The following is a 17,334-nucleotide window of genomic DNA, read 5'->3' on the forward strand; positions in this document are numbered from 1 at the left end:
AGCGATATGTCCCACAGCTGTACCTATTAGTGGAACAGCATCAGAAGTAGTCGGCATCTTTTCAGCAACCAGATTGAGAAATACTGTGAGTGACAGCAATATTGTGACACCTGCGAAAAAATGGTTGAGACATCCAGAGAATAAAAAAGCTCGATAATATTCATTTTACTTAGAAAAGCTCTACATTTGTTACACACCCCCCTAAATCATAAAGTTATTCGAACAATTACTTTTACCGTAGACTTTTCGATTGAATGAAATATTTCCAAACGTTTTTTATTTATTTGATTAAATCAAATGAAAAACTGTAATCCTCAATATCCTTGAAAAGAATTTTAAATGAATTACATTTTCGAAGAGGAACAAGACAGGATTAATAATTCAATTAAACTTCAACAAAATTATATCAGTTTAACTCTCTTAAACCAGAAAACTTATTTGGAAGATTACTTTTTGACAATAAACTCGATAATTGACCCACTAAAAGATTTAAAAAAATGGCGGACAGAAGAAAAATTGAGGTTAAATAAATATATTTTACTGTACACATTTTTACTATGTGTATATCTTAAATATGCTTTTATTTGAATCGTTAATTTTTCTTTTTAAAGGTTTTTATCTCTTTTAAATGATTCATTGTTTAATTTGTAAAAAGAAACAAAATATAATGCTATAATATAGCATTGTTCGGCAAATGTATTCCGTTCGCACTAAAGACAAAACCATACTTTTGCCACCCCGTATCGAAACGCGGTTTTTACGCGATGCAAAGTGTAGCAAAACTCTAAACAATGGAAATTATTATACAATTACAACTCCGAGCCTTTGTGCATATTTAATGGGTAGAATAACGGGGATTATTAAAGGCGGCGTAAATTGAACCCCAAATACAAATGGGACCCACATTAACCAAAAACAAACTTTAGCTGACCACATATTCGTTTGGAAAATGCTTTTAGGTAAAACTCTAATATTCTTGGACATAGGACCACACAGACGGAACACAGAATCAAACTATAAACTGTTTTTAATAATTCCTTTAGTTTTAAACAGTGTACATCCTATTTAAATGCTATCTAAAGTGTAAATTAAAAACCTGCGTCAAATTGTGAAATATTTGCAGGTTAAAGAGAAATATTTTAAAGCTTAAAAGCTGCAGTATAAAACTGTTTTGTATTATATATTGCGAACTACGTTGTAAATAAAATTAATAAACAAATAAAATATAAATATTTTTTAGAGTTTCTATGTATTTTTACTTGTGTTTATATAAAATGAACCATCAAACAAATTATAATAAATGCACATTGTACAATATTTGAAACCAGTTCAGTTAATCTGTGGCCAAATATTATTCTGAGTAAGATTTCGTCACTCTAGCACCATATCGTCACTTACCAAGTGTCAACTTCTCGCCCGAGTCCGGCGGCAGTGTGAAGCCTAGAAGGGCCATGGATGAGATGAGGACGCACGGCACGATCAGATTGAAAAAGTAATACAACGTTCTTCTTCTGATCTGAATCGTGAATGTGACGTCTACGTAGGGCTCCGGACAGCAGGCGTACGTTATCGTATTCTTCTTACCAGGCATACCTGCGATCAAACATAGGAGGTATAATATTAATTTTCATATTATTTTATTGACATCTCATCAAAGATGAAGAAGAATATGAAAGTCTGGGCATTTACGGGGCAACGACGTCCATAGGCTGGTTTAAGTGATCACCAGAGGAAGAAAAGAGAAAAACATGGCACGATCAGGTATGCCAAATACTTGAAAGTGGTCAGGTTAGGAGTCGTAATAATCGGCGGGTATGTATGAGGAGATGCATGAACGTGGAAGAGGCGAAGACTGTTTGCAAAGACAGAGTGGTATGGCATTCTATTCTCTCTGCCTACCCCTGCGGGAAAGCGGCGTGATGGTTAGCTAGTTAGTTAGTTAAGTGATCACTTTACACACGTGTAACATTCACTAATTCTACCCATTATTGACTACCACACTACTAAAAATCTTGGAAGTTGCATATATATGAACCAATTTTGAAACATTATTCTTGAATCACTACATCTTCACTAGAGACATCTGTTGGTGAGATGAAAAGAAGCTTTTTATTGAGCCGAAACTCTTTTATTAGTATGTGAGGTCTGAATCCTGGATTATAATCAAACACATGAGAAACGCCAGAAAATATCATTTTCATTGTTATTATTTAAGCTTATAATTTGAAAAATTTGATAATTTATTAACAACATTTTGAGTGTGTCCAAATACTTGTTCACAAAATCTGTTTTATCTCCAATTAAAAAATAATATGAAAATAACTCCTGTAATTGGAGATAAACCAGATTTTGTGAACAAGTATTTGGACACACTCAAAATGTTGTAATAAAAAATAAATATAAGAGTGTAAAATCAGTAAAATTTATTATCACCCTTCCCCTGGGAAGCTGAATATGGCAACCAATGATACATAAGGCACTGCATCGTATTGATGCAGTGTTATCTTGACCTTTACTTTCATGAAGGCAAGGTGATTACTCCTACATTTCATGGACCAGTTCAGGGTAATATAAAATAAAAATTAGAGTGTAAAATCAGTAAAATTTATTTTCACCCTTCCCCTGGGAAGCTGAACACGCTAACCATTACACTACGGAGGCAAACAACTTCGGATCTAGGTAGTATTAACTTGATCGTTTGTTATACATATGAAGGACTCCTGAATAAAAAATAATACCCTTACATTACATAATGAAATATAGGCGACAAAAAACAAAGAGCATCATTTTATCTTACTTAGTAGTTAAAATAATAATTTTGTTTAGATCAGTTACTTACGAGTATATGTGGAATTCATTCACATAGTTTTACACTTTTTTTTTAAATCCGGCGAAAGTCACACTCGCTGGTACGAAACGTGACGAAAATCCAATAATCTTACTCACTGATGTTGTACTAAATATATCACTTCTAAAGTTAGGCGGTACACTTTCTTCCACGAACGGATAAGAGCGCCAAACGATGGCGAAGTCGAAAAATAAAAGGCGACAACCCGCGATCAGGCGCCGCCCCCGCGCCGCGCCGCTAGCGCGCCAAACTATGCCCCAAAGTCGTCGAGAAAGTCACGCGTCACGCAGTGAGCCCGAGCCTAAATAGTTCCTAGTACAAACAGATAAGTACCTGCGCTAAACAAACTTTGTTTTCCAGTTCCTTTAGAACAGTGGTTCACAAACATTTTTGGGCCACGGACCCTTTTACAAATTCTAAACATCCCTAAAACAAACCCTGGGTGAAAATTACAAATTTAACATTGATATAGTAAATGGTGACGTAAGAATTAAATATTAATAAAACATTATTTTGTCATATCAACATAGAAGATGAAGAATATGGAAGTCCGTAAGGACCACTTTGAGAACCACTGCCTTAAAAACATATTTTTGCTTTGTTTTTTAGACACTTTGAGAATATGTAAAATTTTCCCTACCGTGGCATTCTCGCTTGGTTTTACTAACAATTTTATTTTAAATCAACAAAAATTTCCCTGCAGTAGTATATTTATTCTTGTTTAAGGTCATGTCATACAGTACTGTTAAGAATTTTAAATATGAACTCAGCAGATATTCAAGCATGTATCTACGTTAAACTAACGTACATTAAATGGAGAATTTTCAAAAGCAAACGTGTAATATATATACGATTAATGCCTATTTTGAGAATAATAAAACAATTAAAAAAAATTATAAATATTCTTTAAAAAAAAAAAATTTACTTCCAAAACATTTTGAAACCTATTTAAAACGTCGTGATATTTTTTTTCAAAAAAAGCAAAAATATTTATTTAATATTATTTATTGGAGAATGGAATCGATCTCATCACCAATATAATCTTTTTTAAATTCATTCAACCCTCAGCCGTCATAAATCGGTTGTATTACCATTAAAACGTTGTTATTACGCAGTTAGATAATAGAGCAATTCCTATGCCTAAATCTAATCATAATTCAAATGATATTATCATTGTTTGATTTCCATTAATTCACCATCATGAAATTCCTATTGTACAAGAAAATCATCGTGAGCTATAATCTTTAAATATATTCTTATAGATGGCAAACTAAATTATTTCTAAATTTACTATTTTAAAGTTGACGTTAAAGTGATCGCTTTGTACATATGTTGGAAGTAGTAAACTACTCGTTTTATATGACGAAAGAAAAAATCAAGTAAAACATAAAATACTTAACAAGTTTGTGTGGTTGAAGCTTTATATGTAATACTAACCAAGGAGTGGAATTAAAGGTGATCACACAATCTAACACCGTGGTATAGTTAAGTAAACGCTTGACTGCACAACTGGCGTCGCAGGTTTTATCCCCACCATTTGAGAAATGCATTAAAAAAATATTCAATTTCAAATTATCTGAGTATTTGTAATGCATTTTTGATAAACCTGCAGAAAAGTCTTTTAAAAGGAGGCGAGTTATTTCCTTTAAAAAATTCGGATGATTAGTTTAGTCTACTCTGATATCTCTTTTATTTAAAGTATCATTCGTACAGTACAACGAATATTATTCGTACAGTATCATTCGTACAGTGCAGCGAATCGAGCGAGCTCAAATTTTCATATCGTTAACCTGAGACAGAGATGAGAGCGCGAATTCACCAATTAGAGAATAACCTTATTATTTGTGTGGCTGAATTTGTCCCATTTTCCCTCAGTGTCTAATTCTTAGCCGAGTGTTAAGACTTACCCATCTTGGTTGCTTGTCTTTAATTAACCTGCGAAACCCAATTTTCCATCTGTATCCCGTGAACTCTGACATCTACAACAAATTAAGCCGCGGCACCTGCATCATTTTACATATGGCGGACAATTAATTTTATCATAATACAACTCGGTACGCGTCGGCAAATTGCGTAATTTGTCAAACCAAGCACTAAGCAAACAGTAAACTTTTTAATGAAGTTTTGCGATGGATGTGACTGATTAAATAAATGATTTTGTTCAATTAACAAAATACTGAACTTGCTCATTTACGCGAGTACTCGCATACTGTGTTCCGAGCATTAACTAACTTTGTTTGATATCACTTAATGAAAATTAACCAACCGTAAACCATTATTGAAGCAGAACGTACAAATTTATTATTAATTACGTGAAAATTATTCAAAACCGCGTCGAAATGACGGGGAAAAGACAACAATGATAACCTTGTCCGTCTGAATAGTGAATAAGCATGATGATTAGTTCAGCGCTCCAGAATCTGGGACCTGGATTAACACGAGAAATAGGAATATATTGGATTGTCCAGGTACCCCTTTTTACAAGGTTACAAATCATTCATGGGGGATTGTATACCCTTAGCTTACCAAAAAAGGGCTTAAAATATAAAATTAAATAAAAATGACCTTAAATCGTATTACGAAATAGAAGATTATTTCAATGGCGCAGGTGCTTGATATTAGTCCGGCTCAACGCAACCTCTGTGTATTTTTAAAATGTTTTATATAAGGACTTTGTCGTACTATTCTGTTTTGAATATACGTTTTTAGTGATTTTTCAAAACAATTATATTTAAAATAAGTTTTTGTGTACCCATGTTTGTATATTGAAAAAAAATAGAAGCATAATATATTTATCGTGATAATAAGATTAATTCTTTCACTAACTCCATCACGATCCATTTATCGTGATGGAGTTAGTGAAAGAAGTCAGGATGTCGGACATTAATGCTGGAAGAGAAAGAAATTGAAGATGGTATTGTGAATACGAAAAGTAGAATGTAAGAAATTACGAGGGCACGCGGAGTTACATACCCATACTCGTAAAAACCTATGTAAGCTAATATGTAAAGATTCCTGTCTATGCCTTAAAATAATCATCTACCTTGCAGTATAGTTGCGCTGTGATATTGAGAAACTGATCGTATTATTTTATTAGATTTTTTTATCCTTCATATTTTGCTAGTTACTTTATTGTTTTAGAGTTTTATATCACAACGTAACTAATTAAAGTATAAAAAACACGAAATTACGACTACAAATATAGAACTGTAACAGATGACTTTGTAATAAAATAAATTAAAGTTGTTAAATTATATTTGTGAACCGCAATTTACAGAAATTGATCAAATAACTTTGTTTGCGCTTGTTTTCGTCTGCCTCGTATCTCTATTTAAACACATGTACAATAGTTCTAAAATAGATTTATGGTAAAATAAAAACTTTCGCATTAAAATGATAAAATTTACTTCGATTTTCGTATAAGAATTTTGTTCATATTAATTTATTTATATAATGAACCTTATGACAAAATTATAATTTTTCTTACGATGAAATAAAGCATTTTAATATTTTAGTCATTTTTTGAAATAAAAATGTTTTGGTAGTCACCGTACTTGTTTAAATTACCATAGTTTTGATCCCTTAGAAAATAATTTTGAAATACAATAGAACCTCGAGTTACGAACAAAGGGTCACTTTGAGATCTCATCGCAGAAAAAAATGGAACGACTTCATAATGAGCCACAACAGAGAATGAAGAAATAAATATGGCAGACACCTTATAGAAAGATGAAGGAAGGAAAAAATATTGATCAATTGAATGTTTGCGAAACAAAATATTTTTAAACAGTAACATTTAATAAACATTGTGTCGGGTTGTGGTCCCGTGATTAATGTCGCGGACTCTTAAGCCGCTTAGGCTCACAGAAATAGTATGAAATTGAAATATTTGAGTAATTAATAAAAACACAAATATTTATGTTTGAAAAAAAAGTTAATAACGGGTTTGTTTTTTTTTTATTTCTCAAAGAAAGTATTGATAATGATTATTTGTGGATTTGTATTGGATTTCCATCATGAAGATCATACAATGAAGAGTAATTGTTGAAGGATCATGAATAAATTTAGTTATTTTATATTGTTACTTGAGAGATTTTTATTCGGAGAATGAGCAATTCGGATAGCGAATAGAAAAACAATAGGGTTTAAGTTCGCTACCCGAGGGTCTACACTATAATAAGGATACAATGATTTTCATATTTATGGATGCAGTTGTAAATCTTGTTTAAAAGTTGAATCAAGACGAGTAATATTCTCCAGGAATACTGTATTCTCGGGATAGTACAAGCTAGCGGAGTTTTGCGATCAAATCTCACACTCGGCAGGGAATGTTTTCACTAAAGGAAAGAGGATTGCATGTGGCTTGAGGTGATATATAAAATGAGAAGTTCTTTCGGAGCTTTATTTATGCATTCTCTGCGATTGCATCCTTAAGGGATCGGAAAATAATCCCATTTTATTTTTCTCTCTGCATTCAATTTGCATATTCCACTATTTCATTTTGGATTTACTCGCATACCAAATATATGCATGTACCTTTATGTGCATTAGAAAAATTGAATTACACTTTATTTGTCTTTAAACCCAGATTCATGTCAACAGTACAAATAGCCGTAAAGGAGATTACATTACTTTTTCCGAATTATAATTTTTCTAGTAAAAAAAAACACTGTAACATGATATAAACACTGGAATATATATATATATATATATATTTATATATATATATATATATATATATATATATATATATATATATATATATATATATATATATATATATATATATATATATATATATATATATATATATATATATATATATATATATATATATATATATATATATATATATATATATATATATATATATATATATATATATATATATATATATATATATATATATATATATATATATATATATATATATATATATATATATATATATATATATATATATATATATATATATATATATATATATATATATATATATATATATATATATATATATATATATATATATGTTTTAGTTCAATATATAATAAAACTACATATTTCAATCATTAGTTTAGAAATTTAATCACACTTTTGGGAAAACAACAGAAAAACACAGCATGAAAAACTTTTTTTATATATTGTACAAATACTGAATTCAATTCAATGATAAAATATTCCGATTCGCTCAAACCGATCTACTTACTTAATCCTACCTTTTAGGATTTTGAGGCCTCAATACATCGAAATTTGAATATACTTTGCTGAGAAAAATCCAGTTGAATTGAAATATACCCTAAAGGGTAAACAAATTCATTTATGTAAAAAAAAAATAATAAATACTGAAAATCTTTATGTACATGATCTAATTTCATAAATAATGATGGCTATTACTTTTTAAAATTCATATAAAAAAGTGTTTTAAAGAGTCTTTTCTTCTTTCGATAACATAATTATCTATTTGTTTGCAAGTATCTATTTCGTTTGTATAAAATCTTCGTTTTCAATCACAATAAAAATATTCTACAGAAGCTTTTAAAATGTTAAATGAAGACTGAGAATACCCTAATTATATTTTACGTTAAGGAAAGTTTCATGCGATGTACTAATATCATTAAACATAAAGCCAAAAATCTGTATCTTTTATTGTAAATTAAATGTACATTTTAAGATATTTATGTATATTATTCCCTTAAATCGAAAGAAATAAAAAAATGCACAATGACGATTAATATAAAATAAAAACTCTATTCATTCATGAATAAAAAGTAGAAAATAAAAACTTTTTTTTTAATTTTTTACTCTTTAGGTATATATTTTAGATATTATTTTAGCAAATAATAAAAAAAAGTGTTTTGCAATACAATTTTTGATCGTTATTTTCCCGAGTTAGATACTTTATTCTAGCCATGGGCGATAAACCGAATAAAATAACGACTTCCTTAAAAAAACATCATTACACAATTCAATTTTTGGATTCGTTCATTTAAATCTAATCAGTGCACAAATAAGGTATTTCAAGTGCATTTTATATTTTTAAATTAACCCTTAAAACTCGAGTTTTCAAGAACTATAAGCCAAATAACATCTCAATCGAATAGTCAAAAAAGTAACAGTGACCCATCAGTCACATCTATATTCATAAATATTGTACTTTATTCTTACGTTTATTCGTCACCCTATATTTTTTCTCTCACGTGTCCAACAAATTTATTTCAATGCTTTATCCGGTTAGGAAAATGAGGGAAAAAGTGCTTCCAGCGGACGAGAAAAGTTACAGGAACAGAAAAAGGCCGGGAAAAGGTTGTAAAATTGAATCATATATCCATTATTTCACAGCAAAAAGATTTACATAGGTAGCTGCCCAGTAACACGAGTTTTCCCACGGCCACTTTAATTTATTTCCTGCGGGTTCACATTAAAAAAGGGAACCGGGCTTAAACCCGCGGTGAATAAAGAAAATTCTTTAATCCGTCCATTGGTACAACTAGAAAGCCCTACACTTTATCTTCTCCCAACTCCACTTTCTTTTCAATTCAGTTCCAGGGCATTTATCACTCCACCTGGATTATATCGGAATCTATTTAACAAACTTGCAGCTGTGCCATTATACAGAGCCCGGGTCTACTCTATCTGCTTCCCAGGAGAACAAATAATAACAGGGTACCAGGAGCCCAGTGTAATTGTATGTTATTCAGAGACACAAATGGCTTGTCTGTTTGTTATAATCGTATGATAGTTTAGTAAACTCGTAGTTGGTCCTCAGATTGCGAGCAGCATAAGCAATATTTTACATTTATTTATTATATTTTTATTTCATCATAAACAAAATTGCAAATTACAATGATATTCCCTTTTTGTATGTACCTATAAATAAATTATGTTATACCCAACTTATGACAGGTCAAAAACCCTGTTTAAAAGCACGTTCATTTTTCTCTTCATCTTTATTGAGACGTCTAGATGATTATTTTATTGCGTTGGATAATGGTGATGTAGAATGATAAGTTGTGTTTTGATTTATATTAATAATGGTCATTTTTTGTTTATCAAGTCTTCCTTCCCCTTAATCTCTCTCCAAGTTGCAGGCAAGCCTCCTAAATGGAGGCTTTTCGGGATTTATTATATGAAATGTCTTTTTCGGCCTTTGAAACAATATATTTCTTGAAAAAGTGTTTTTCTTATAAAATGCTATCATGTAATCTGTTGAAGTTTTCCGGAAACTTGATGACTGGAGAGAGTCTCGATACTGAAGCCCGGAGGGATGAAGGCAATACGGGAAGGATTTTCCAACCCAAGGAGGACTTTTTACTCCCAAAACTTGTAAGCGTAGAAAACTCGTTAGCGTTGTATGGGCTAATGGCGGCGTAAATAGCTTATTTATTGGATTTTGCCCGGAGCTCGAATTTTTGCAGTTAAACTTAATTAACCCTTAACGTACAACCATGTAAACTGGGAAATTTATTTATCTTAACTACATAATCCTTGTTTTGTTTCGTATTACATAACTTTTGTTTCGATTGTTAATCAAGAGTTTGAGATTGCTTATTACTTATCTTATTACTTCTCTGGAAGGGATGATCGTAAATGTACGTGTAAGAGATGACAAGATTATATTTAAAGATATTATTTACACCGAATATAATTACCGGATTATAATTACAAGAAAGTATTATTCTTTTTAAGTGTTAATGAATGTTTATATATATATATTTATATATAAATATATATATATATATATATACATATATATATATATATATATATATATATATATATATATATATATATATATATATATATATATATATATATATATATATATATATATATATATATATATATATATATATATATATATATATATATATATATATATATATATATATATATATATATATATATATATATATATATATATATATATATATATATATATATATATATATTTTCAAATATATTCATATTCATATATTACAAAAAAATACTTGGTTTTTTTTACCACTTGAGTTTATTTATGACAACTTGTTTTGGAAACTAAGCTTGCTTAAAATAAAATATAAATAAAAATAAAGTATACAACAAAAAAAATTGTCAGTCCTAAATAATTCCTGAAATATTACTTATATTCAAAGCATTTACTTTGTGGTCAAACATTTTAATTGATATTAGTAATGTTAGTAAATAACCACTCACCGACTACTTCTGTCTACCGGTTTCGAGACGTACCCGTCTCTTCGTCAGGACATACACTACAATTTGACAATCATGCGAACAACACTACACCACACCCACTTAGTACTATTCACATACACTATCACTACACATGCAAAACATGCAGAGCGAGTTGTTAGTCCCACCATGCTTTTGGGAAACTAAATAATTATTTAGTTTCCCAAAAGCATGGTGGGACTAACAACTCGCTCTGCATGTTTTGCATGTGTAGTGATAGTGTATGTGAATAGTACTAAGTGGGTGTGGTGTAGTGTTGTTCGCATGATTGTCAAATTGTAGTGTATGTCCTGACGAAGAGACGGGTACGTCTCGAAACCGGTAGACAGAAGTAGTCGGTGAGTGGTTATTTACTAACATTACTAATATCAATTAAAATTCCTGAAATATTTACCAGAAATGAGAAGATAAGACCTAAAGTATCATGAACAAAATAACATTATCTTCAAAATTTTATTAAAGCTAATGGGCGAACGGATTAAACCCGCTCGAAATATCCCTCACCATCATCCGTTCTCCGGGGAGAGCGGGTCCCATATCTCAGACTTTATTATTACTCCAATAGGTTTATAATATTACACATAATATATAACGGACGATATGTAACATATTCTGCAAAAACGCTATCTTGAAAAATAGGACAAAATCACAAAGAGATTTACAATGCTTTGATCTTCTTTATGAAGCAATATTAAAAGAGATTTTCACGAGTTTCAAACGATAAGTTTATGATTTGAAAACATTTCAACCCAGTTGAAAAAATGAAAGAATAGTTTGCAGTTATAAAGTATCACTGTATTTCTGTTAAAATATCTATGTGTAATATTTCGATTTAGAGTTTTTTTTTCATTTTAAGGATTCTGATAACAATAAAAAAAATCAAATATATTATTCTCATAAGATTATTCAGTAGATATTAACCTTCCCCTCCTGGTGATATGTATTTACTACAACTCGACTTTTCAAATAAGAATGTCAATATAAAATAAAATAGATACTGGCTCAGAATTTTTGTATTCCTCCGTAATGTAATTGTGTATTATATGAAAGTATTATAATACAAAATTATTCGTTTGCACCGACGAAAATAAATAATTTGTGAAAAAATCGGGAATAAAATCATTAATACACAAACGTTTCTGTATGTGCGCGTGTGACGTGCTTTGTAAGTATACGTGCATGTTGTAACATGTTTACTCCGCCAGTCCAATAGTAGGCAGATCGTCTTGCTCAACGGTCGCGTCACAATGCCAACTATAATGGTCACCTACGATGTTTTTTTTTCTCGTTTTCAGGTAATTATCAGAGCTGACATGACAAAATTATTAATTTTCAACATCAACTATTGTCAATAAAAGCAACATTTAGGAATATTCACATTTTCCCGTTTTTAAACTACATCACCGGTGAACGTGGAAGTTTTTTAGCACCTTAATGGAAGGGTTAATAGATTATTAACCCTACGGATGTTTTATTAATATTAAAGGTGTTTTAATCAGCCTTACTCCCAAATGTATTAAATTGCTACTCACATGTGAAAGAGATCCACGACCATTGAATATATACAAGTTACTTCAAAAAATCCACTTTAAAAATAGGGATACTAAATAAATATTAGGTAAATCGAATTTATTTTTTGACATCTCATCAAAGATGAAGAAGAATATGGAAGTCTGGGCATTTACGGGGCTGACGACCGTCATCGGCTGGTTTAAGTGATCACTTTACACACGTGTAACATTCACCAATTCTACCCATTATTGACAACCACACTACTCAAATTCTTGGAAGTTCTTTATATATGAACCAATTTAGAAACCTTGTTCTTGAATCACTAGAACTTCACTAGAGACATCTATTGGTGAGATGTAAAGAAGCTTTTTATTAAGCAGAAACTCTTATATTAGTATGTGAGGTCCGAATCCTGGATTATAATCACACACATAGTAGTGTGGTTGTCAATAATGGGTAGAATTGGTGAATGTTACACGTGTTTAAAGTGATCACTTAAACCAGCCGATGACGGTCGTCAGCCCCGTAAACGCCCAGACTTCCATATTCTTCTTCATCTTTGATGAGATGTCAAAAAATAATATGAAAATAACTCCTGTAATTGGAGATAATCCAGATTTTGTGAACATGTATTTGGACACACTCAAAATGTTGTAAATCGAATTTATTGGATATCTTGATAAAAAACACAATGATAAGATATAAAATGTAAAGAACCTTACAGGACTACGTTTTGCTTACCACGTGGAAAATTGAGGTTAAGCAAAATATTACCCCTGAAAACAAATAAGCCTTCTTTTCTTTTTGTCATCTTCTACGCACTCCACAAAAACATAAAAAAGGGCCACTAATAAAATCCAACAAAGGAAAGAAGGATTTGTGACAAATATACAAGATCACCGTAACCGTAGAATACGAAAGAGAGGAGAAATTCAAATTGGGAGGCTCGGCTTAGCTCGCTTTTATTTATCGCATCGCGCTTTGGAGCATAGCTATCAAATTGTGACAAACGTGCAATATATTTTTATTTGAGAAAATGTTGGAGTGAAGAATTACTCATTTATTTATTTCTGTTTTTTCAATTAATTCAGCAGAGGATCTGTATTCTGAAATAATTCAAGTAGTACCGTTTTTCAAAACATAGATAAAATTAACACTCTAATTATCATTCATCGTTCACTTTGTGTAATACCATGTAAAAATTAAAATAAACAAAAAAAACACAAAATTAACGATGAATGCTAAGGAGAGAATTATATTACCATACCACAAAGTAAAAAATATTTTTAATATACAAAATATGTACAAATAAAATTATTCATAGGCCTGAAAACAAAATTTTTAAAGGTTAATGTAACGAGTTATTTATTTTAATAAATTTGAATTAACTTTTTCGAGGGCAGTCACAGCAATATTTGGCAATATTATTAATATTCATACCAGAGAAAGTGAAAAAATAAACGTAAATTCAAGTAAGTAAAACTTACTAATAACTCATATTTCTCACTGTTAACCATGGAGCACTTTTAGAAACTAGGTGATGGTTTTCTGTATTTGTTTGGATTGGCAGTGACACGGACATAAAAGCTTATTGTAATGTACGAGTAAATTCAATAAAAATATAAATTCGTAAAAATATCAAGAAACATCCATTTACATTTATATTATTTTCGCTACTTAGTTCATAAAATACAATTTCTTTACAAAAGTGATATGTCATTAAGGCAAGAGCTTCTGTAACAGATCTTTAAATATGGTAAAAGCTTTCAATAAAGTATTTTAAGCAGGTAATGGATCTATTTACTTTAAAAAATTAGAGACTATTTATTTGCTAAAAATAAAAAGATCTTTGGATTTTTGTCATTTCAAAAGTGTACTAAGTGAGAAAGAAAATAAAAAGATGATGTAGTGATGTATAAATTTCATCTTTCTTTTTTACTTTAAAGTTGATAGTTTTTAATAACTAATGAAAGTTTAATCAATAACTAATGATCACACATATCGTATCCAGCATTATTCCTAAGATATGCGGATTGAGCGTTTGCCTACCATACATGAGATCCCAAGTTGGATTCCCAATTGGGGGTCAATTCCAAGTTTTTTCTTCACAAAAAAGTCAATAAATACTACCTGGGCTGTTACCTGAAGCATAGGATTGATCAACTAACCTTCATGTAGTAAACGATCAAGTTAATGCTGCGTTGACTTAGGATTATATCTTAAGTATTAGTGGTGATAAAGGTAAGATGTATCAATTTTATATCAAACAATTGACTAAGGGAGTAATTATGTAGTATCTTACCTATAAGGTACCATTCTCCATTTGTGATAAAGTCCGAGAGGTCCCCTCCTTCATCCGAATTAAGCACCAAATCCAACTGCACATTTCATTGAAAATATGTTATTCATGTTTTTACGATGTTTTCATAATTTGTGATAGTAACCAAAAAAACATTAAGCATAAATACAATTCTATATGAATCTAACTAAAATGCATTCATTATAAATATTAAAAGTATAATTTTTCACCAAAAATGTATTATGTAAGTAAGTCAGTTATAAATATATACATTTTTAAAAACTTTACTAAACGAATGAAAATATAATATAACATGCTTCAATATCAGGATACCTACATAACAATGCAATGTACATTACGTTGTGTTGAAAAAAATATTATTGTGTAAATAGCATTCTTTTGCAATTTTTACTGTGTCATTAAGAAAGCTCTTATTTTTTAACTTATGGGAAAACATCTAAGTAATTAAGTAAATGCAAACGCAAACACATCGAAAACGCACCGCCAACGCAATCCAATTACGTTTCGGGATACACTTGGAGTCAAATGAGGTTGTACACACATGCCTGGGTTGACGTTATTTAACCACAAGATCGTTTTCTATGATATAATTGTGTTGCGTTCACAGTGCATTTACGTAAATAAATGGACGTGCGCAATAGTACTAAGCATATTCTAGAAAAATAAATAAATATTAATTATTTTTTCAATTGAAGCAGTATCAGTGGTTTTAATGTTTGAAAAGCTTACCTTAGTATACCATACTTTAGATTTTTTTTTGCAGAATTACATATTTATCGCTGCGGATGGAAAACGTTTTCTACAATGTATTTAACGATTGTTGTTTTTTCTTCCATTTTCCAAAAATACTTATATCATTTTGTTAAAAAAAATACTTGTGTGTACCAAATGTATATATACGTATAATCAATGGATTCTTCAAACGAAGTTAAATATTTTATAGATAATTTTTTTTTAAATCATGAAAAATCAAAGAAATATCTAGTTATGAAAAAAACATGTATTTTCATTACACTATCGATTTTATATTTAAATAGTCATCTCGATGTTGAGCTTCTACATACACATCACTTGACAATGTCCGTCCTAGGGATCCCTCAATGTAAAAGTGATAGTAGGGGTTGGCATGCATTTAATCTCCATTAATATTCCTGTGGCGGGTAAATTCTAAACATGGCGGCCAGGACACTTAACAGGGAGGTCCTTACCTACATACTCAGCAGGATATGAGGTTCAGTAATGGAATTTATGATAAGCCTTCTCCTGTAAGCAAATATATAACAAAACGAGTACATTATTATCGAAATGTACGAGCTCATACAATGTATCTTCTTGAATCCCCGCAAGGAACAAGAGATAAATAAAATATTTCTCGATACTTTGTTTTATAGTCATCTCATTTCTTGTTTTCGCATAATATAACCAAAAAAACCTTTTTTAAACATCAAAACTGCTAAGGTTATTTGAAATATTTCATTTGAAAAAAAAATGTTGTATGAATTCTGTCAAGGATTTACTTTTTTTCTAGAAAATCAAATTACTTGAAAAAATGGCTTTCGTGAAATACAAAGCGTATTCTTAAAAGCATATTTTAGGTAAAATATTTTAGTAAAATATGGAGAGTTTCTTGACCAAATTAAGAAGCGAGCTTTCAAGAAGCTTTTACTGCACTTATTCATGTACGGCGAAGACGTAAGCGGCTGTCAGGGAAGGGATGATTTAGTGGCGGTTACGTCGCGGCGCCAACGCCACAGCTTATTGTGGTGGACGAGGCTTACCAAACGCTAAGCCTTTTACAGACAGTGAACGCTTAATCTTGAAGATCATAATATCAGTTAGCTAAGATGTCTCTTTTGATAATATATGTACTTTATTGATGCAGCTTAAATTCAATTGAAAAAGTAATCTTTTAATTCAAAACTATACATTGTACGTCATTAAAAAATACCAAATATTGACATTTGTGCATATTTATTATGTAATAAAACTTCACTTTGAGACTAGTAAAAAATCATTCTTGTCAAACCAATTTTAAGTATATAAATGTAAACACGACCAGTTTTAAGAAGTACAGATCGTATTTTCACCTGTTGATAAGAACATTAGCAGTGCTTGAAATCATAAACTCAAAGGTGGTGTAAAATAAGAATTTTATTTTTATATTTTGAAGTAGTCATCAGTTATTACCAGGCAGATAATATTATCCTGGGCATCTATCTTATTTCCATGTATGCACATTTAAAGTAAAATCTCGATTTAATATTCGCTTTAAAAAAATGATTTGCAAGAGAAAGTCTGTCGGGAAACCTAGATGCTTTTGTATCTATGTTCTGGGAATGCGGTGGGACAGGTTTTTAATATGTTTCCATTGACAAAAAATGTTTTATTTTGTTATTCCATTAAATACAATCCCAGGTTTGAT

The 17,334-nt window shown here is 30.4% G+C and overlaps 1 protein-coding gene across 6 annotated transcripts in view; it reads right to left on the minus strand.

Moving 5' to 3' along the window:
• The window catches only part of nAChRalpha6 (nicotinic acetylcholine receptor alpha6), a 249,650-nt gene that overhangs the window by 37,216 nt on the left and 195,100 nt on the right, over positions 1-17,334 (minus strand). For 4 of the 6 annotated variants that reach the window (XM_088257907.1, XM_088257904.1, XM_088257905.1 and 1 more), the window contains 2 exons: positions 14,895-14,970; positions 1,399-1,593 (listed from right to left, as the gene is read on the minus strand). In XM_088257907.1, the coding sequence (XP_088114033.1) occupies positions 1,399-1,593; positions 14,895-14,970 (271 nt within the window). Of the gene's footprint in view, positions 1-23; positions 111-1,398; positions 1,594-14,894; positions 14,971-17,334 lie in introns of all 6 variants that reach the window. The other 2 variants (XM_088257906.1, XM_088257903.1) reach the window with 1 other exon arrangement.

Source organism: Brachycentrus maculatus, unplaced genomic scaffold (assembly GCF_059751285.1).
Source record: "Brachycentrus maculatus isolate JH-2025_06_01 unplaced genomic scaffold, ASM5975128v1 h1tg000089l, whole genome shotgun sequence".
NCBI lineage: Eukaryota > Metazoa > Arthropoda > Insecta > Trichoptera > Brachycentridae > Brachycentrus > Brachycentrus maculatus.